At 49.1% G+C, this 21,194-nt stretch overlaps 1 protein-coding gene and 1 long non-coding RNA gene across 3 annotated transcripts in view; one reads left to right on the forward strand and one right to left on the reverse strand.

Moving 5' to 3' along the window:
• Positions 1-13,787: 13,787 nt before the first annotated feature.
• LOC311602849 lies at positions 13,788-20,533 on the reverse strand. The gene is made up of 3 exons (XR_014780877.1): positions 20,437-20,533; positions 17,562-17,686; positions 13,788-16,284 (listed from the first exon to the last, which is right to left on the reverse strand). It is a non-coding gene; the product is annotated as an uncharacterized lncRNA (long non-coding RNA).
• Positions 19,676-21,194, forward strand: part of COL15A1 (collagen type XV alpha 1 chain) — a 106,839-nt gene continuing 105,320 nt past the window's right edge. Inside the window, exons 1-2 of one of the 2 annotated variants that reach the window (XM_084791459.1) lie at positions 19,676-20,076; positions 20,461-20,549. In XM_084791459.1, coding sequence (XP_084647585.1) covers positions 20,075-20,076; positions 20,461-20,549 — 91 coding nt within the window. In that variant the 5' untranslated portion in view covers positions 19,676-20,074. The other variant, XM_084791458.1, reaches the window with a different exon arrangement.

Below are 21,194 nucleotides of genomic sequence, written 5' to 3' on the forward strand. Positions count from 1 at the left end.
GAGCCAGGGGAACATCCTATGACACTAACTCTGTCACAGTTAACCACGCCTCTCCTTACCAGAGTAGATGAATCCAGAGCCCCATGTTAATCATGACCTCAGGCCTGCACCCTGCAGGGAAGACTCACAGTGCAGATGCTTAGCCCAAAAGCGGCTCAGGTCCCAGACCCTTTGTCTTACAACAGCCTTGGAAGGACCCGAACCACCTCAGAACTCCATTCTCCTTGTGCGCTGAGGGTAATGTGAAGTACTTGCCTGTTATGAAAACAAGCAGGGATGTCATTTCCAAGTGTCTCTGAGGAAATCTGAGGACTGTAATTCAACTGTCACACATGCCGTCGAGAGTTTACAAGCAGCTGAGACAAGGGAGCCTTGCATGCTAATGATGAAGTAATTCTCAAATAATGTACACGGCTCCCCGTATTCATGCGAACAAAAGCTTCGTTATGGTTTGGATCTGAAGTGCTCTTGCCCCACAGGCTCATGTTAGGAGAGCTTGGTCCCCAGCTTGTGGAGTTAAAGGCGACGGAACCTTTAGGGGGTGGGCCTGGTTGCTGGAGGTGGGCCACCAGGGGAGAGCATTTGGAGGTTATACAGCTGTGCTCTCTGCCGTTGTGGTCTGAGCAGCCACACCATGTGTTTTGGTGCCTCAGGGCCACAAAGACTGTTGTGGGCTGAGCTCTCTTTGAGCCCGGAAAGCTCGAAAGAAAGCCCTCCCTCCCACTGCTAAGGTTGTTTCTGCTGTGAGTTGTGTCATGTCAACAAGAAAAGTAACCAAGTAAGCCTCAGGAAAGGGGTAACATCATCCTAATTATGGAAGGGAGCGAGACCCAGAGGCTTGAGTAATGGGTTTTAGCAGAAGCAGGCTGTCAGATTTTGGTAGTCAGGCACCAACAGGCAAGCGTGGTGCATCAGAGTCACCAAAAAGCTGGTTAAGCACATTGCTGGGCACAGCCCAGAGGTTCTGACTCAACAGGTTGATGACGGGACCCAGCTCCCAGGTAATGCTACTCTTGAATGGACCACACTTTGAGAAGCCCTGCCCTCTCCCTCCCACTAGTGGTCTGACCCAGGCCCTCCGAGGAACATTTGCCCAGGTTGTCTGGACACACCAATGCTCTCTTATGTCCTGTGGCTATAGGCGATGCTGAAGAAGAGGGCAGGGTAGGGGAGGCGGTGAAGTTCTTTTTCCTTCCTTTTGGGGCAAGAGACTCTATCTGTCTACTTGTATCTGAAACCCTGCAGGTGGCCAAGTCCCTGTAGGAGCCCAGGCCCCTCAAAACAGTCAGAAGAGGAAGGCCACTTGTCTGGAACTCAGAGAAGAGACTCATAGCATCGTTCCTTAGCTTGCATCAGTTGTGGGCCCCTAAGGTTCTCAGGCTCCCAGAGCACAGGAAATGGTCTGTGGATGGAGAGATAAGGCCCCACTTTTGAAAACAGAGCGCCCAAGCCAAGGGTATATAAACTTAATTAAACAATTAAATTTATGTATTGGGGACACAATTAACAGATGGCTCTGGGACAGAAGCATTTCAGGAAGCAAGCATTTGGCCAAACACAGTAACCACAGACAGGCCAAGGAGAGCAGTGTTCTAAGGGTTCAAAGGCTCGTTAGCCATCCACCTTGTCCTGAGGTATTTTGTGATGGCTGATCTTAGGTTTGGAATCACCTGGGAGACACACCTCCTGGCACATGAATAGCACCATGCAGCCTGGTGTCTCAGACCGAATGGGAAGGAGGAAAGGAGGAAGTGAGCCGGCAGGAGCGTTCTTCTCCCTGCAGTGCAATGATGCCCAGTCACCACACACGTCCGTCAGCATCCTTCCCACCGCAGGGCACTGTGTTCGATTTGTCTGTGAGCCAAAGTAAACCTGTTCTTTTCCTAAGTTGCCTCTGTTGTCACGGAACACGAAAGGGACAATGTGTGTTGGAAAGTCTGTGCTTCCTCCACTAAATCCCTTGAATATCTTCACCAAAAGTCCACGGTGCAGATCTATGTGTTGCAGTGTTGAGAAAGAACGCTATAGGAGGACCCCCACCTCATGATTATAGGTTTTACCACATGTCTACAGAAACCAACATTGTGTGGTCCTGACAGAGTTAGAAACATGGCCCAAGGGGATAGACCTTGAGAGATCTAAGATCTCACATATTTTGTGGAAAGACTTTCTGCAAGGTGACTTAATTCAGGAGGGGGGCAATCTTCAACTATGGCTTTGGGACATGTCCACATGCAACGGAGTAAAGTCAAATCCTTGCCTCACACACAGAAAGAATCCTTGAATTCACTCTCCTAGTCCTCAGATAGCCCTGCAGTGGTAGAGGTTGTTTCCACTCATTGCATTGTGAGGAACCCGAGGTGCATGGTGGGAAAGTGACCAGCCTCCTAGAGTTGCTGGTCCAGGAACATACTCCGAGGACACCCACCCCCCCCAGACTCCTGTGCATCCATGGCCACATGAAGATTCTAGAAGCACATGAAAAAAACTCCTAGAAGATGGGTCAGATCCCTCTGGCTCTTGAACAGATGAGAGCATCTGCTTCCCAGGGTTGGGCAGAGTAGTCACGGAATCACCCGGAATCCTCACCCAGAAACAGCCAGCAGCTGCAGTTTGAATTAGGGATGGATTGACCAGCAGTGGGAACTTTTGTTCTAATCTGAAAATACTCATCTAAAAAAGAATGCCTGACACTCATTCTGAAAGATGTCTGTCTCTCAATCCTTGTAGCTCAAAATGGTACCCCCTAAATATAGCTTGATGTGTCAGGGGGTCCCTAATTCACCCTGCGACGTCTATCAGAAGGACCAGGGACATGAGATTCTGAAAATTTTTCAGTAAACTTTCCTACAAAGCAACAGACTCAGGATTGGGGTGGGGGGGGGAGGAGGGTGGAACACTTAGCTACTCAGCACTTCATTGCAAGAAATAAAATGAAGTCTGGCTTGAGGAAACACCCTAGTAGTAGAGATGTGAGGATGTTGCCAGGCGTCTGAGGGGTTGAAGTTTTCTTTAACCTTCCAAATCTTTGTTTTTAGTATCCCCCCCAAAAGTGTTATCAGAAAAGCTGACGTTTGTTCATTCACTTACTCTTTCCTGGCAGTGGCAAAGCCCATGGCACAGAATCCTCACTCTGCTAGGATTTGGAGGAGGCACATTGGGAAGCCTTTTGCAACCATCTCCCCCGGTCCAGAGCAAGTCCAACAGAGCCCTTGGGGGCAGAGGCAGCCTTGTGGGAACTAGAGTGCCAAGTCGGGGTGGACCTCCTCTTCTTTCAGGACCAAGTTCTTGGTGACTCCCACTGCCTTCGCTGGTCTTTGTGCAGAGACTGCACATCCCTCTTGGAGTGAGACCCATGGACGGACGCAACTGCGCTTGGGGCTCAGCTTCGAATGGGTGAGGGGGGAGGAGAAGCCTTATCTGTTAGAGGTCTTCCTGGGGCCAGCAGCTTTTGTCATCTCCATCGTCCTAGGAGATCAGCATTGGCTTTGTAGAGAAGTCAACAGAGAGGTGAAGCAGAGCTAGACTAGTCTCCATCTCTCCCTTTGGGAATGTGTCCTCGTTATAACATTTGCTGTCTGCAGGCACAGGGAACCCTTTCCTTCTCTCAAGGGAGCTTGCTCTTCCTTCAGACACCTCCCCCGACTGCCCCTCCACCCATTCCACATCCAGCTTCAGCCTCCAGCCCTAGGTTCCAACACTGAGTTCTGCACAGCTGCTCTCTCAAGTATTCTGGGTGGACAAATGCTTTGTGCTCCCACCCAGCTGTGAGCAGGTTTTAGACTTGAACTTCTTGGGTCTGCCTCCTCCTCCTCTAAGAAAGAAATGTCCTGGTGAAGGGAGGGTTGTTCAAGTTACTTGCCCTGGGCAGAAACTGAGGCATCACCCTTTTATGTTGTCTGGGGGTCCCAGACCCTTGGATCCATGGACCTGGACAGTGCTGTGTTTGCTGGTCCTGCCACATCTGGATGTCAGGAAGGGAAATGGAGGGAGGATTCGCTGTAGGTCCTCAAATCCCCCATTGCAAACAGAACACCAGGAGAAGTCACCAGAAAGCAGAGTGTTTTACAAAGAAGTTGGCAGTTCTGGGCATGAAAATGGAACCCTTGCTTCTGTCTCAGCTCTGTCACAAGCTGAAGAGCTGGTGGGTATGGACTTGGTCACTCACGGTCACCTTACATATTTGACAAAGATGGGGTTTGCTGTAGCATGAATCTTAAACCAGAGGCCAGTCTCTGGGGGTTCCAACATGTCAGGTCCAACCACTCACCCCAAAGAAGGCAAATAAAAGTTGTGGTGAAGGGATGGGAAAGGAACTCCATTGAGGCAGCCACCTGGGAAGATGGGCACTGTGCATCATAGCTGTCTCTGGGTGTTGGTGCGAGCCTTAGGCTTACAAAGAGAAGGGGGGTGGAGGAGTGGGGCAGGGGGAAAGGGCTGCACAGCTAGGCAGTCTGGAGCCAGCTGTGGTGTGGTTGATCTTTATCTTGGTTCTGGTCTCAAGATGACCCAGGGAGAAGTCTATATTGCTGGAGGGAGAGATTTGTTTTCATAAGATTATTGCTTGTGCTGGGTGGGGTGGGGGGTCTTGGGGAGCCTGTTCCCCAGGACTGCACCAGGGTGTGATAGGTCTGGGAGGCCCTGCTCCTCCTAGAGTCCTGAAGTGACTGCAGGATTAGGAAAATGATGACTAGACATGCTCGGATGTTGTTTTTTTTTAAAGGGATCTTAGTCAGACATTGTAAAATCAATCAAGATAACTCCTGGAGGGTATATCCAGACCCCCAACTTCCCGGGTGATCCTAGAGTGTTTTCAGTTGACAATGGACCCTGACCATCACAGATGGATGCCTAGTGGGGGGGAGACAGGGACCCGAGTGGATGAGTAATTTCATGTGCTATGATCATACTGAGAAGACTTCTCAAATGATACATCAGCGAAGGTGGTGCCTCGTTTCTGTAATCCCAGAATCCTCAGTGAGACTACAGTATTGAGACTATGTAAATAAATAAACAGACAAATAAATAAACAAGTGCTCTGTCAGTTCCCAGCACCAACAACAGGGGCAAGAACTTCATGCTCTGCAATCGGTCTCCTGACCACATCCCTCCTGTTTCCACCTTTCCCCGCAACTGAGCACGTGTCAAGTGATGCTGTGGTATGCCCAAGATGACCGCCAAGTCTTTGCTGCCTCTCTCTTTGAAAGGCAGAGTTTTAATCTCTTTTGCTTTGAACCTGGGCTGCCTTTAGTATCCTTCTTGGCTATGGTGTGGGGTGGAAGCAGACGTGTGAGATACCTCAGCTGAGTAAGCAACAAGAAGCCTAGAACCTTCTGCTTGGGACTGTCAGCGCTGTCGGCGTGATCACTCTGGGGGTGACAGCCACCACGAGAGGGTCACAGCCAACCTGAAAATGCTCCAGCAAAGCCTCAGTTTCCTGCTGAGTGTCACGGAGTGTCCTCAGATGCCACAGAGAGCAAGAGAACCTCGTAGCCGAGCACTGTCTAACTTCCTGACCCCTGACACCATGGCCTACATCAAATGTATCCTAATACTCTGAAATTTTAGGATGCTTTTGTTAACGCAGTGGCAGAGCCAGGATGGAGACCTTTGTTTTTCTTTTCTTAAAAAAAAATACGCTGGTTGGCTGATTAATTGCGGCACATGTGTGGAAGTCAGAGGAAAATTTGGAAGAATCATTTTCCTCCTTCTACCTTGTGGGTCCTGACTTGAGCTCAAGTCATCAGATTTGGCAACAAGTACCTTTGCCTGTTGAGCCGACTTGTGGGTCCTCCCATCTCCAGCTCTGGTGTGGATCAGCATTGTTTGGGGTCCTGGGGTAGATCTTTGCCTGACTCACACCTGGAAGACCCTGTATGTCTGCCTCAATAAAACTGTATCTGCTATGAAAGGAATTTTTACTCCAGAGCTCCCTTCCAATTCTCCCATCTTCAAATTTCTTGGCTGAGAACTGGGATTTGTTGCCTAAATTCAGAATCCACATCCAACTGATCAAGGCACAGAGGGTGATTGGATCAAACAGAAACCCTGAGACACTCAGCATCACTCCAAAGCTCCTTGACAAGAACGGCCTTGTACATATCTCCATAGCAACCAAGAAAACACAGAAATAAGAGATTGGCCAAAACATGGGATGCTTTCCACAGTAATAGAATCTGGCACTTTTGTGCCTGGAACAAAACTGCATTAAAATTTTTTGCATGCATTTGTATTTACCTAATTAAAAATCAGTTACTTTCTAAATGACAATTAATGATGGAACAGGAAGTTTTTCCTCCCAGTTCCTAATCTTTATTATTGATATTTCTTCCTTGCCTAAATCACTAATAATATCAATTGATTTTTCTTAGCGATATTTTCAACTGTTTTTGAAAAAGTAGAGATAAAATAACAAAATAGAAAATTGAAAACAAGGTACAAATCCATTAAGCCTACCATTTTGACATAGCGACAACTACATTTTTACATTTCCTTATTGCTTTTACAACTTGTGTGCATTTAAATATTTTTCCAGGCGTTTCCACCTAATATTTTATCATAAACATTCTCTATGACCCTTCATAAATTTTATACCTCTCATTTTTAATGGCTATAGAATATTTCTTCAAGGCTTAGACTTAACTGCTTTCCTTCCCCTTCATTGACTATTTGGGCTGATTCCAGTTTTTAACTGAGTGACTCTTTGATAGATATTTTTCTGCATATGGCGTTTGCCATATTTCAGAGTATTTTCTTAGGCTAGCTTCCCAGAATGGGATTATTGAGTCAAAGCCTATGAACATTTTTATGGCTTCAAAGTATCTTTTGAAGAAGGTAGGTGTTCCATTTCATGAGGTCCCCAAACATGAGAGAGGAAATTTGGCTTACAAAAAAAAAAAAAATCCCTCATTACACGTGCATGTTAGCATTTTGGCAAAAGGCTGTTCTGATAATTTTCTGAGTAATTAAAACTTGCCTTTTCCAATGAAACAAACAAAAAAGTCATGTCTTATTTTATTCATTTCTGGGGACAGTCTTTTCCGAGACACTTTGAGCGTCTGAGTTTTTCTGGAGTCCAAGAAGCCTTGTTTTTCCCTAGGGTCTCACAGACCACAGGTAGCTTTGGGCGTGGGGGCCCCTGGGGCTGACCCCAACCCAGTCACAAGATACTGTGTCTGTCTCAGCCCTTGTGGGCTTCTTTGGACCCACCGTGTTGGTGGGCAAAACTTCCAAGTTGTCTTTTCTTGTGCCGTGTGGACAGTGAGGTGGACTTAACTTGTTTTAGTTTGCTTTCATTTTCCAGTGCTGGAGCTCAGACTGGGGGCTCTTACTCACACTAGTCAGTCCGTTCTGTTCTTCTTCTGAGAAGGACAGTGAAGTGGAATGGAACGTGAATGGGAAGCAGGAGGGGCGGGGGGCTCTGCCTTTTATTCACCTATGGACTTTGGGGGAGTTAGTGCTATTGGCTTCCTCCTCCCTGTAATGAGGAAGGGGCACGGTCCCGGCCTCAGTGCAGTGCTGACTCTTTGAGCTAAGAGCGAAGGATGCCATGAAGGCCCTGACCACGTGAGCCAGCACCTTCTCAATTAGGTTCTAAGAACAGAGGGCACAGCCGAGCCAATGCTTTCTTTTTATTAGCTCGTTTGTGGACAAGACATGAAGTAGGGGGCACTTGTCTAGGGCAGGGTTCCCCAGGCCAGGAGGGGGTGTGAGGGTCCGCAAGTACCTATCTACCCAGGTACGGGCCCAGGGGATAGGCAGCATTTTAGAGTGGGCTATCTGTATGGAAACACAGAGTCACAAAAGTGAGGATGCAGGAAGCCATGATCCAGGATGTGGAGGGAGTCCAGGGTGAGAAACTGGGCTACATTTTCCTAAGGAGGTATCTTCAAACCACTTAGGGGTAACCTGTTGCTGGAATGGTTATCGAGACCATTGTTACAGAAACAGTGGAAGAGGGGATGGGATGATTTGTGGCAGGGGTCTTGGTAGTAAATAGAATAGTGGCAAAGGACTGGGGAGATCTTAGGCGCAGAGAGCTGACGGAGATCTCCACCCAGTGTGTCCCGGCTCTTATCACTGTTAGGGGAAAGGATTCAGAAAAGACAAAGTAAAGAACTGGAAGCAAGTTTACCTCAGAGCAAGATACATACTCTCAGGGTGGCAGGGAGCAGAGACTGTCATGTAGGAGGGTAGTTTTTCATGTGTTAAGGTGGGGAATCCCAGGAGTGAGAGAGAGGATTTTTTTGGAAGTGGCATGGTGTCAGTGGCACAAAAGGAACACACAGTTCGCAAGGCTGATGACATAGAGATACTATTATAATGAGGCAAAGGGGAGGTTAGTGGGACTCTTTGTTGGCCACACTGGCCCAAGATGGTTTCATGGTTTCTTTATTTATTCATTTATGTTTCAAATATGGTGTGTGTATGTGTGTGTGTTTGGGTGTGTATGTATGTGTGTGTGTGTACATACATGAGTGTAGGTGCACATGGGGCCAATAGAGGGCATCAGTTCCTCTGGAGCTGGAGCTACACGTGGTTGCTAGCTGCTGGGTGTGGATGCTGAGAATCAAAGCCTCACACCCTCTGTAAGGGCAGTGCATGCTCTCAAGTGTTGTACCATGTTTCCTGGTTGAAGCCCTGTGCTTTTTAAAAGTCAGACATGAGAGCAGAAAAATGATTCTTGTCTTGAGAATTGCCCAACAGTCCTATCCAGCAGCTGATTAAAGATTTTGGCAACATGACACGTGTCATTGTCTGATCATGAAAACAACTTAAGGGGTGTGTTTGATCAGTTGATTTTCCCCTTTAATAAAACAGAACAGAATAAGGCAGAAGACACCTGAGGGTGTCACACGTAGTAAGGAGAAGTGTGGCTACATTGTGTATGCAGGTTGGCTCTTGAGCCTGATGGTCTCAATCAAGAAAGATTGACAGCTACAGTCTGCTGGTGTCTCTCAGAGGACACCACGGACACTGTTTTGCTGGACTATTTCTTATTGGGTAGACCACCTCTCACATTGCAGAACATGGCACCCTCGGCCTTCAAAGTGCCCACAGCATCCACTTTTTGTTTAGCACCTCTTTTCCTACTTCCAAGTGTCCCCAGAGCACTACCAAGCAACTGTAAACCTTTGAACCTGCAAAGCTGAGGGAAGAGGAAGGCACAGCCTGCTGCCATTCCCAGGAACCATTCACCTTTTCCAGTGGTACCCAGAGGAGCAAGGTTCTAATAGGCAGGGGCAGGAGGCAACGTGTCAGACACGGTGTGGACAGAGAGATGACACGACACTGTCTACTCAAAAGCAAGGTGAGGCCATGTCATTTATAAATCACCCATCACTTCGGACCCATGTCCTGTTTCCCCCTCTGGCTTAGTTCAAGGACACAGTTACCAACACTTACACTTGACACAAAAATAGCAGCCCCACCTGGCACATTCACATTTGCCACTTTTTTTTGTATAGTATTCCAGGAGTGGCGGCCATTGTCTGTGTATGGGAGAGTCGGGTAGAAGAGAGAGTGGGCACCCTGAAGCTATGGGGCTCTGTTTGCATTCTATTGCACAGGCTGCTGTCCAATGACGCTGGGACATTCTTCAGTTAGCCTAGTTCTCTGTTAGGCAGACCTGCACAGCAGAGCCTCTGACGGGCTTGCGATCAGGTATGAGGTCTCTTTTAGTTCCAGGTAGGTTTCTTGAATCCTAAAAGGCTTAACTCAACAGAATGTGTTTTGTTTTGTTTGTTTGTTTGTTTTTTCTTGCTCTTTCCAAGGTGAGGTGGGTGATGAGCTCCATCTTAGAGAGGTAATAGCAGCAGGTCTGGCCTGGAAACAGTAAAAGCACCATTGCAGGGACAAGTTTTGAAACATAAATGTATTCTAATGCAAGAGATTCTAGGACAGAGTTCAGCGACCAGGTGCCACAGAAGACCTGACTCTAGTCTGGCGGCGACAATGCACGTGAGGACTCAGAGATAGCCTGGAATGACGCTCCCGTTCCGACTACACAGAGACTGGGAACCTCTACTCCTTACATTTCCCCCCCACAAAGTGGTTCTGAGGCAGGTGGGGGCACAGGTTAGAGAACGAATCAACCGTGTCTGTCAAGTGCTGTTTGGTGGAGCGGAGCTGTCTCAGATCCTGTTCAGCAGAGCACATAGAACCATAGGACTTTTTAAAAGCACAAAGCCTGCATTTTCAGGTCTCCTGATTTGCAACCGCTTTGACTCCATATGTGAGAGACCTGGGACGCAGCCCCAGAGGCAGAGGGAAGGGCAGTGGGAAGGAGTCAGCACTTCAGATTAACTGTGATGCTGGGCAAGCCCTTTCTCCCTCTGGATGCAAGTGGATCTGGCCTTGAAGGTCTCTGGGTCTCCTGCTAGAGTCGCTATTCTATGACTCTGAACCCAACCCTATTATTTAGCTAGAACAGACCAAAGCATTCAGTGATAGGTCTAAGAGACTAAAATACTTACTGAAGTGCGATGCGTTTGAGTCATTTAACTCGGGGCCCCAGGCACTTTGTAGTAGGATGACTATTTTTCCAATTCATAAAATTGGAAATTTTTCATAAATTGGAAAGATGAGCAGAGAGAATAAATAACTTTGCTAAGGTCACACAGCCTGTAAGGGACAATGTCTGGATTTAAAAGCCTGGTAGCCTATTTTTGGATACTCCACACTGCTCATATGTGAGGGATAGAATCCCCACTATCCTCTTGAAAATGACCGATACCTCCCTCCATTTTGTGGCTTTTGGAAGCCCAAAGTCATCTCCAATGTTTAATCACATTTCCGGAAGGCCAGTATCCTTGTGTTTACCTCCTGTGTCTGGTAACAAAATATAGAAATGGTCCCTGAGAGAAGAGTCTTCTTGCTTCTGTGTCCTGGTTATGGCTCATCACAGTGTGTGCAGACTTTGCTCTGTTTCTTTGACCAAGATACAGAACTCATCCATTACCCTAACATGTCCATGCATTTGGTAGACTGAGCAAAGTCACAAGGTTGTTGATTCTGAAGTATTCTTGGGAGTGGAGGGGCAGTAAAGAGGGAAATAAGAAAAGAAAACGAGCCCCTGGTACAAATAAGATTGTCTTCCTTGTGCCATTGGAGAAGCCACGCCTCGGGGTCTCATCCGGGAGAGGAAGGGGAAATATTTATTCCTCCATTGTTTCTATTTGCCATTGTTCAAGGTTGGCCACATATTATTTCCTGTGCCTTTGCAAGGGGCTTGTATGTGCACAGCAAGTGAGCTCCACAGCATCTCAGGCTTCCGGCTCCATGAAGCCCTACAGCAGGAGGGAGAAGTGAGTGTGGTGGCTGAGGGTTAAGGAATTGTCAGCTTGTGCAGATGGTGGGCACTGAGGTGAGCTCGGTAGCCATGGCTGCACTGTGGCAGGAGCAAACGGCCACCTGGAGGCAGGAGACCAGAAGAGAAGGTGCTCAGTGAAGCCCGAGAGGCTGGAGTTGTGCAATGGGCTGTGCATTCTACTGATGAGCTGTGCACTGGGCTCTGTACTCTACCAGTGAGCTGTGCACTCTGTCAGTGGGCTGTGCACTCCGCTAGTGAGCTGTGCACTGGGCTGTGCACTCCGTCAGTGGGCTGTGCACTCCGCTGGTGAGCTGTGCACTGGGCTCTGTACCCTACCAGTGAGCTGTGCACTGGGCTGTGCACTCCATCAGTGAGCTGTGCACTCCACTGGTGAGCTGTGCACTGGGCTGTGCACTCCGTCAGTGGGCTGTGCACTCTGCTGGTGAGCTGTGCATTGGGCTCTGTACTCTACTAGTGAGCTGTGCACTCTGTCGGTGAGCTGTGCACTCCACTGGTGAGCTGTGCACTGGGCTCTGTACCCTATGAGTGAGCTGTGCACTGGGGTGTGCACTCCATCCGTGAGCTGTGCACTGGGCTGTGTACTCCATCAGTGGGCTGTGCAGAGTTGTTCTAGACAGGAACAAACCCCACTCCTGGGCAGAAGTCCCCAGCTCTCTGTGGTTTTGATTCCCACAGTTTCCCATAGCCCATGAGTTAGCCATAGCCCAGAAATGTAAATGGATAATTCCTTGGTTTCCATTTCACGATTCCCTGCGCTGCCATGCCTTCTACCTCACTTCCTCTCATAACTAGGCATTGCATCATCTTACACCATCACAAGCGAAAGATAGAATATGGTCTAACGAGAGGATAAGGAGGAGGGAGAGGGAGGGAAGTGGGAGAGAGAGGAAGGGAGAAGGAAGGGGGCAAGGATAGAGGAGGAGAGGGAAGTTTACATCCATAGGCTTCTATTAGGTATAATGATATAACTACTCCCATTTGTTTTTATTTTGTGGTTGTGACTCTCTTACTGTGCCCACTTCATAAAGTACATTTAACCAAAATCATGTATAGGGGAAAAAACCATGCCACTTGTAGTGTTCAGAGCCATCTGCAATTTCAGGCATCCATGGGGGCTCTTGGAATGTGCCCTAGGGATGAGAAGAGATGGTTGTATTTTGTGGGAACACAATGTTCTTCACATATCTTAAGAAAAGAGATGAAAGACTGGTGGTCAGAGTCCCTTGTGAGATCACGGCCAACTGACATCTCTGAAAAGCAAGAGAGTAAAGGAAACTCCATCCCCAGTTGAGCCACTCCTGTCTCCTCCTCTACCGCCCGTCCTATATTTCCTTTGTTCTCAGCCCACACTTCAGATGCTCTGGCTGGCTTTCCTGGGAAGATGGTCCAGACTTCATCCTTTTGAAGTCTGGTCTCAGGCTTGCTTCGACTGTTCTTGGACCTCCTCGCCATCACCCTGGGACCCAGAAGCACCAGAAACGTTCTAGGTTGTTCTCTATCTATGTGTGCCCCCTCCCAGGAGCGGGAGCTACTCTGGCTCCTGGTGCACACGGAGGCTCACTCCTCTTACTTATATTACTCCTTTTCGCCAGCTTGTCCACTGTCATGAGGAACGCAAAGTGATCCAGTCATGGTGACAGCCTCAAATTTCACAGACTTACCGCTCCATTGGAAAAGTTTTTCTGCTGGATCCAACCTCTCTGACCAGTGATAGTCCAGGGCTTCAGTGCTTCTCTGGACAAGGGAGGAAAAAGCCTTAATCCCAATGTCAATCCTTTGATTTCCAGACCCAGGTATATTCAACCAAATGCAGGTCAAAACCAGATAGTCTGACTGTACTATGTGCAGACTTTTCTTGCCAATATTCCATGAGCAATGCCATATAGTAACTGTGGATGTTAAGTCTGTGGTATAAGTAACCTAGAGATGATTTAAGATCTGTGGGGGGTGAGATGTCTACAACACAACTTCTCTCCTAAGGCTCAGGAACATCATAGAAGATGGAGCAGAAAGACTCTAAGAGCCAGAGGGCCAGGAAGCCAGCTGTGCCTTCTAGGAATGACAGAGGTTAGGGTCATATGGGTGCCTCAGCAAGACCTGAATGAGGACAACACTAATAGATATGCTAACAAGGAAGAAAAAAAATCTCATGGACCTCCACCCCTAGACAAAGAACTATAGGCAATTAAGGGATGCTGAGAGCAGGAGAAGCAGTCTTTCCCAGTGAGGAGCTCCTAGTTAGTCATCTAATACTAAGTGACCAGTCCTGAAGTCATGTACATGCAAGCAGTATTTTGTGTGTGTGTGTGTGTGTGTGTGTGTGTGTGTGTGTGCGTGCATGCATGCACACACACACGCACATGCAGTAACAATAATTAAAGGTCATGAATTTGAAAAAACATGAGGAAGGGTCATGCGAGGAGGTGGAAGGAAAAGGAATGGAGGAAAATAAAGTAATTTTATTTTAATTAAAAAATAAATGTATGGGAAGGTATGCATTGACATGCAAATGCGATGCCATTTAATATGAGAAACTTGAGCATTTTTTTTGGATTTAGGTGTTAGACGGCGAGTCATCTGTGGACACTGAGGAACATCTGTATCCTAGACTCAGGAGACACAGTCCAGCATGTGGCCTGTCAGTGACTGTGTCTGCTACATTCTGCAGGTGACTGCCACAGCTCCGCACCAGGCTGTCCCTAAGCTGGTGCCCCTGCTGAGCCTTTAACAGGCTTTTCTACCATTCCAATAGCCAGCTGGGTTCTGGTGCCGTGGCACTCGCTCACACTGTTGGCCTCCTTGAATGGCTGCCCACCCACTGTCACTCTTCTTCCGTCATAAAATGCTTATTTTCATTTGAACAACATCCTGTGGGCACAAGATGGTCAAAGCAGTTATTGTCTATTTGGGGATCTGGTGGAGCTGGCAAAGGCCCTCAGCCAGGGAAGGTAAACCAACACTAGATGTTCTGGTGCTGGTGAGGAAGACTTGCTCAATCTGTCTGTTACCAGGTTGTTGGCCGGCCTTTCTGGGCTGCATCATGGAGATCTCAGTGTGTTCGTTTTCAGCTGGTGGGATAGCCGTCAGCCTCATCAGTGACTAGATCTGCTTTAGAGGGGAGCAGTCCATGCTGTTGGACAAGAAGGAAGGTTGACCGATCTCTCCAGGTTGCAGAGGCTTCTCCATGGTGGACAGTCTCCAGTGAGCAGGGTGAGTTGCACAGTGAGCATAGCCTTTGCGCTTATGTAGGTCAGTCCACATTCCTCCTCCTTCCTATGTTTTGTTGTGTGTATGGTGGGGGCGAGGGGATGGTGGGGTCCGCATGTGTGGAGACCAGAGATCAATGTTGGGTGTCTTTATCACTCTCTACCTTTTTTTTTTTTTTTTGAGACAGGCTCTCTCACTGAACATAGATCTCACCATTTGCCATTTCATGTAGTCTGGCTGACCCACAAGCCCCCAGGTCCACCAGTCTCTGTGCTAGGCTTATAGGTGCTCATACCACGCCGGGCTTCTACATGGTTTCTAAATTCGGGTCTTTGTGCTTCTACATCAGATACGTGAGCTGCTAACATCTCCTTGGCTCTCCCTGGGACTTCCCGTCCTGAGTTAGCCGACCTTGTCGCTCAGACTTCTGCCCATCACCCAAGACTTGCACCCACTTCTCAGGCCTCTCTGTGCCTCTAAAGCCACCCTTCCCTCCTTCAGAGAGGTGGGACGGCTGCACAGCTTAAGGCTGCACCTAGAGAGAGGGTTCTCTTTACCTTTGTCCTTGAGGGTCACTATGGAAGGAGATGCAGGACTCTGTGTCTACGCTCCCTGAATGCCTGCACTGCACCCTGGTTTATCTGTGACACAGTTCCTCCCTTCCCTTCTCTCATTTATTGGTTGCAGTAAACCACCCACGAAGCTGTAGATGTGAGGTGAAGAAGGGGCCTTGGTGTAAAGCAGTTGATGACGTGGGGAGGCTGTCTACCTGTTTCCATAGTTTATCTGTGTTATCTGAACCTTCTGGTCCTAGTCTCAAGCACCTCCCTGGCATAGACCACTGAGCTTCCGGCAGAGCCTTGACATCAGCACCTTGACTTCTTGCAGGAAAAGTCAAGTGGGCATTCTTGAGACTGCTTCCCCACTTTGAGATAGCAAGGCAGAAGCGATCAAGACCCCAGGAAATACTGTGGACATCGGAGACAGCACCAGGGCTTACAAGGCAAAGGTGTGCCTGGCTCCTGCCAAAAGCCAAGTGGACTGTGGCATATGACAGCAGCTTGTCCCGAGCCTGGCCAGATGGTAGCATCAACGGCAGCTGCTAGGACAGATGCAGTGTATTTACTGGCTCCGATCGACTCAGCCTTTGGCACTGTTTTGCAGTATAATCCAGCAAGTGGGGGCTCAGGGAAGGCTTCAAAAAGTAAACTTTCACATGGCAAGGATGAGAACACATTATACGGTTTTGTCCTGTATCTACACAAACTCTTCAGTGTTCATTATCACGCAACCCCTAAGAACGCACATCTGTAATGTTTGTCCTTTCTCTATGTTGGTGACATCAGGAGCCTGTGAGCAGTGACAGGTATCTCAGGTACAGGGTCAGGGAACATGAATGTGTGAAAGTGTGGAAGAGAAATTCCCTACTCTCACTCTAGGCTACCTAGACAATAGTATCTGATGTTCCTCTGTTGTACAGTGAGTATCATCCTAGGGAACAGGGGTGAAGGAAGGGGGCATGAGGCAGGGAAGGAGGAAGAGGCCCTGAGGGGCATTAGCTGTGGCTGAGTGGGGACTGTGAGAGCACATTCCAAATGCCTTAAGAAGTTTCTCAAAATGGGGCTGGAGGTATAGCTCAGGGGAAGAGCGCTCACCGGCTGTGTGCCAGGCCTTGCAGGGATGGAGGAAGAGAGAGACCAAGAGTGAGAGTGAGGTTTAGACATCACTTTCTCAGAACACAGCATCTGGAAGAAAGAATAAGTATTAGTCAGGTTCCATTGGCTATAAAATTGGAGGAGGAATTTAATTCTGTCATACTTGTAAACAGGACAGGCTCCAGGACCAGAGGAAGCATTCAGGTGAAGGGAATGTGGGTACGGGCAGGGACCAATGGCTACTATGCAGGTAAATGACAAAAGAGAGGAGGTAAGGGACACACTGGTAGGGCACTGGGGCAGGCTTAGGAACCGTCTGCCACATCCTCTCTCTTGTTTTCTCTTGCTCTCCTCACTCCTGGCTTGTCAGAATTTTCAAATCCATCACTGTGTGGCAGGCTGAAAAAACAAGTTGTCTCAGTCTCCTCGACATAGACACAGCCAAGGTCTCAATGGAATACAAGCCGCTCCCGGGGAGCAGCTGTGTGTACAACAGTCATGGTTCTCCAGGAGGCAGCCCTCTTCTCTGATTATTTTATTAAGTTGTCTTCTGGCAGGCTGGCGAAGTCTGCTTCTTCTTCTCATTAATCAGACACACAAGGCGGGCTTTATGTATATCTCCTGTGAGATACGAAAGATATGTCGTACCCACATACTGAAGAAAGTCCAGTTGAGAATGGCGTGCACTGGCTGGCTCTTGGTATCCTTTCTGAACCAGGTCTGGGATGCTCCTCCCAGGTTCCTGTGCCCTTCCGGCTGCTGGAGAGATTCTGAGGAATGCCCTTGGATTCAAAGCCTGCTGGAACATTTGGCTGGATTATAGGAAAATGGACAGCCTGCTCATTTAGTCGTGCTCTGGAGAACTGGGGACATTAAATCCCTGGCCTCTACACGTCCCAGTCTTGCAGATTGGTCTGCACCATGGTAAACAATTTAGACTAGCTTGGCTATGACATGACGCTTCCTTTTGGCTATTTCTACAACTTCACATTGAATTGAAGGAAATCACTTAAGCCCTCACAGCACTGTCTGGCAGGAGGTGGAATGCCTTGCTTGGCTTCCTGCCCCATCCGTCCCACACCCACAGCTGACCCCACCCCTCAACCCCCAACTCCAGCCCCCGCCCCCTTCAGCTCTTAGGACTCAGATATACCTTGTCCCCTCATCAATCTTAGGCCTTAACTCCCACCTTCAGGCCAAATTCCAACATATAGTCTTCTTGTCAATGAATGTGGTCTGGCTTCCCAGGTGAATTAGGCGCCGGATGAGTGCTGTTGGCGTGGGTCTGTTTTCAGTTACCATGCGGGGAACGGACTGCAGCGACCTTGGTCTTCAGATTCTGAGCAGTTGGGATCCTGGGCACTTACCTAGAATCAACAAAGGTGTCCCCAGGACTTCTCTGAGAGAGTTGTAAAGGAATCTGCTGCATTCTCCAACACTGATCGGTTGAACCAAGTCAAGCCAGTCAATTGAATGCAGGTATACCTTCATCCTGCAGGCGACACAGAGCTGGGGCAGGCCAGGCTTGTTGCGTAACCCCATCTTATCTGTGTACGTAAACCTCATCTCTGTAGTAAACATATGCTTTTCTCCATCTGCCCTTAAACAGGCCTCCTTTCTCCACAGATCTTTTCTTTGCCCTGTTGGAACAGGTTGGTGAGCTCTCAACTCAGTCCCACTCTTACGTACTAAGAGCAAAGACAGACTTGAAGTGTGATACTGACCGACTCGTTGTCTTGTTGTTGGGAGAAACGAGACATTGTGGTGTCTATGGAGAGTATTGCCTTAACTGATTTTATTCCAATAAAATTTGGCCTGGAGAATACAGACCCCATGTCAGCAGGCTTGCCTGAATTTTAAAAATCCATACATCAGGGTTTTAAGTAAGGATTTATCAATTTGTGTGTGTGTCTGCATGTACATGTGTGAAGGCATGCCCACAGGGGCTAGAGGAGGGTGTTAGGTCCCTAGAGTTACAGATGGTTGTGGGCTACTGTATACGGGTACCTGGAACTTCATCTTCAAGAGCAGCACATGCTCTTAACCTCGGAGCCATCCCACTAACCCCTCAGAATCTGGGTCTTAATGGACATTTGATAATTTATAAATATATTGTTATTATTAACATTTTTTTTTAAAACTTGGAGGCTACTGTCCAGCAAATCATCCAAATATGTCTGCGGGCCACACGGAACGCTGACCACCAGTTCATAGCTGCCAGCTCTGTCAGACAGAACAGTCGTGGGTACTGCAGTCTCCTTAGGTGAAATGTATTTGGGAAGTCGGTTGCAGATCCAGCTGATTGCCTTGCACATAATAGAGAAATACAGACTGGAGAAAGCCAGCTCCCTGAGGTTGGCGATTTGAAACAAAGGTTATGCCCATCACACCAGGCTGCAAAGGGAGTCAACCCATAGACAGTGTGAGATGTCAAAGCCACCTGACGTGGGCAGTGTCCTTAGAATGCCCTATCTTCCTTGCTAGTTTCATGGGGCCCTCCTGGCTCTTGGGTCATTTTGGCCCCTGATAACCTCAGTCCCTTAAAAACCTATGGTTCTGGCTATTATGTATAAAGCAGCTATGAACATGGTTGAGCATATGTCCCTGTTGTGTGGTAGGGCATTTTCTGGGGATATGCCAAGGAGTGGGATAGCTGGGTCTTGAGGAAGCCCTATTAACACTAGTCCAAGGGATATGTACCATGAAAAACTTTACTTACCAAGAAAGTGGGTCAGAGGAGAGGACATCCATTTGAGACTTTAGGCGAGAGTAGCATGGAAGAATGGGGAAATAGTAGGACCCACAGGGTCCTGGAAACCTACAAGAAGAACTTTATGACAGGCAGATCTGGGTCCTGGGGTCCTCCTCAAACCAAGGCACCAGCCAAGGAGAAATAGGCAGTAAACTTCGAACCCCTACCAAGACCTAGCCGACGAACATGATATTCTCCACCGTTGAGTGGAGAGTGAGATCTGACTCTCACACGAACTCTGGTGCCCCTTTTCTGACCACATCCCCTAGATGGGGAGGCCTGGCGGCACTCAGAGGAAGGATAGCAAGTTACCAAGAAGAGACTCGATATTCTAAGAGCATATATAGGGGGAGGAGGTCTCCCTCAATCACAGACATAGGGGAGGGGAGAAGGGGGGAAGTGGGAGGGATGGAAGAATGGGAGGAAATAGGGGAAGGGCTAACAATCAAGATATAATATGAATAAATTAATTAAAAGAAAAGGAAAAAAAAAACCTATGGCCCTGCTTGTCCTGGCCCTTGCCTTCCGAGCATATGATAAGCACAGTGCCAACAAAAGGGTGGACATGCAGTGAGCACTGTCCTGTGCTGGCCTTCCTGGCTTGAGAAGGGAAGTGTCCTCACCCCCACTTTCCACACAGTGCACTAGTAACTGCAAGGAATCCTGGGGATAGTGTGTCCAAGAGCTAAGCTGCCTTTTGTGTTGCTTGTTAATTAACTGGTCACTCCTCTCCAGCAGGCACACACGCCTGACTCTATGTACTCTGGTCAGCCCTGAGACTCTGCCGTTTGTTTTATATTGCTTTTCCTGCCCTGTGCCGCTCTCTGGGTGGATACTTTGGGAAATTGCTTGCCTTCTCTGGACTTCAGTTCCTCCATCATTAACTTGGGGACAGGCGGGAGGAGGGTAGATCAGGTTTCTTAGGGCTAGGCGCCTTGGTCAAGGATTTGGGATTCCAAAATGTTCAGAGCACACACCACGAGGCCTCCAAAGTCCTGTCGCTACTCTGGGGCATGCAAGCTGGATCCTGGCTGGCTTGTGGGTGTGGCACAGCAGTCCGGAGCGACTTCAGCTGTGTAGCTTTGGGACACTGCCTCTCCTCTTTGAGCTTCAGTAGCCTGCTCTGTCATGTAAGGAAACCCCAGCGATAACAGCCGGCCCGGGTTGCGGACCCCTGTGTCTGCATGCGGACCTTTCCTCGCGGGTTACATAAGGCCCTGAGGTGGCGGGAAGAAGGGGGCGTGGGAAGGCGCGGCGCGGACCCGCGGCGAGGTGGGGCACCGCGCGTGGGGGAGCGCAGGGCGCGGCGGAGTCGGGTTTCAGAGCGCGGTGACTCAGGCGAGGGCGGCAGACCCGATCCCGCCGTCGCGGCAGAGAGCCGCCTTTGTTCCGCGGGCTAAGCGGAGCTGGGGTCCGGCGGCTGCACGATGATACCCAGGTAGGACTCGTGCCCTATGCACCCTGGTCTCGCTGCCCGGATGTCACCTCACCTTCTCTGTCACCGCTTCTTGCAGGAGGACTGCGCAGGGACGGCGCCCGGGGTGGCTGCTCTCCATCATCTCCGCGCTGCTCTTCGCTGTCCTGCAGACGCGCTCCGCGACAGGTAAGCCGCCGCCGCGGGTTGCGCGCCTGGGTGCCGCGGGCGCCTCATTCCTGGACATAAAAGGGAGTGCTTGCTTGGCGCGGCGCGCAGGCAGTCTTGTCTCGGATCCTCCCGGCCCCGGGTTCCTGGGATCCGGGGCGATCTCCTCAGCCACTGAATGCTGAGTGTCTGAGTTGGACGCGGTTCCCCAGGCTTTGGCTGCACAGTGACACCACATTGTCAGAGGGACAGTCCTAAAGCGCTCTGGGCTTTCGCGCTGAGGTCCTGCGTTCCGGACTCCGGGTTGAGCAGGTCAGATGTCTACTCGGTCCAAAGAAAGCATGGTCACCGACAAGGACACCCTGACGCCCTGGTCGCCCCTGACATAACGGAGTCGATTGCGCGCTTGGTTCAGAGAGGTCCCCATCCCTGCGGGACATAGGCTCTGTGAATGAACTAAGCCTAGGACAAGTGATCCCTCCCTCTGGGTTGAAGTCCCCTACCCACCCACCCCGACCAGGACTCAGAAGCTGTTGAATTAAAGAGGGTCTGAGTTAAAGTCTGAATTAAAGCTATCTGGGTATGAATCGCACTTCTGTTGGGTGACTGTGAGCAATGCTTTTCACTCTGAGTGCCTCAGTTTCCTCATCTGAAACGGAGGATTAA

Source organism: Acomys minous, assembly GCF_964271855.1.
Source record: "Acomys minous genome assembly, chromosome: 1".
Classification (NCBI taxonomy): domain Eukaryota; kingdom Metazoa; phylum Chordata; class Mammalia; order Rodentia; family Muridae; genus Acomys; species Acomys minous.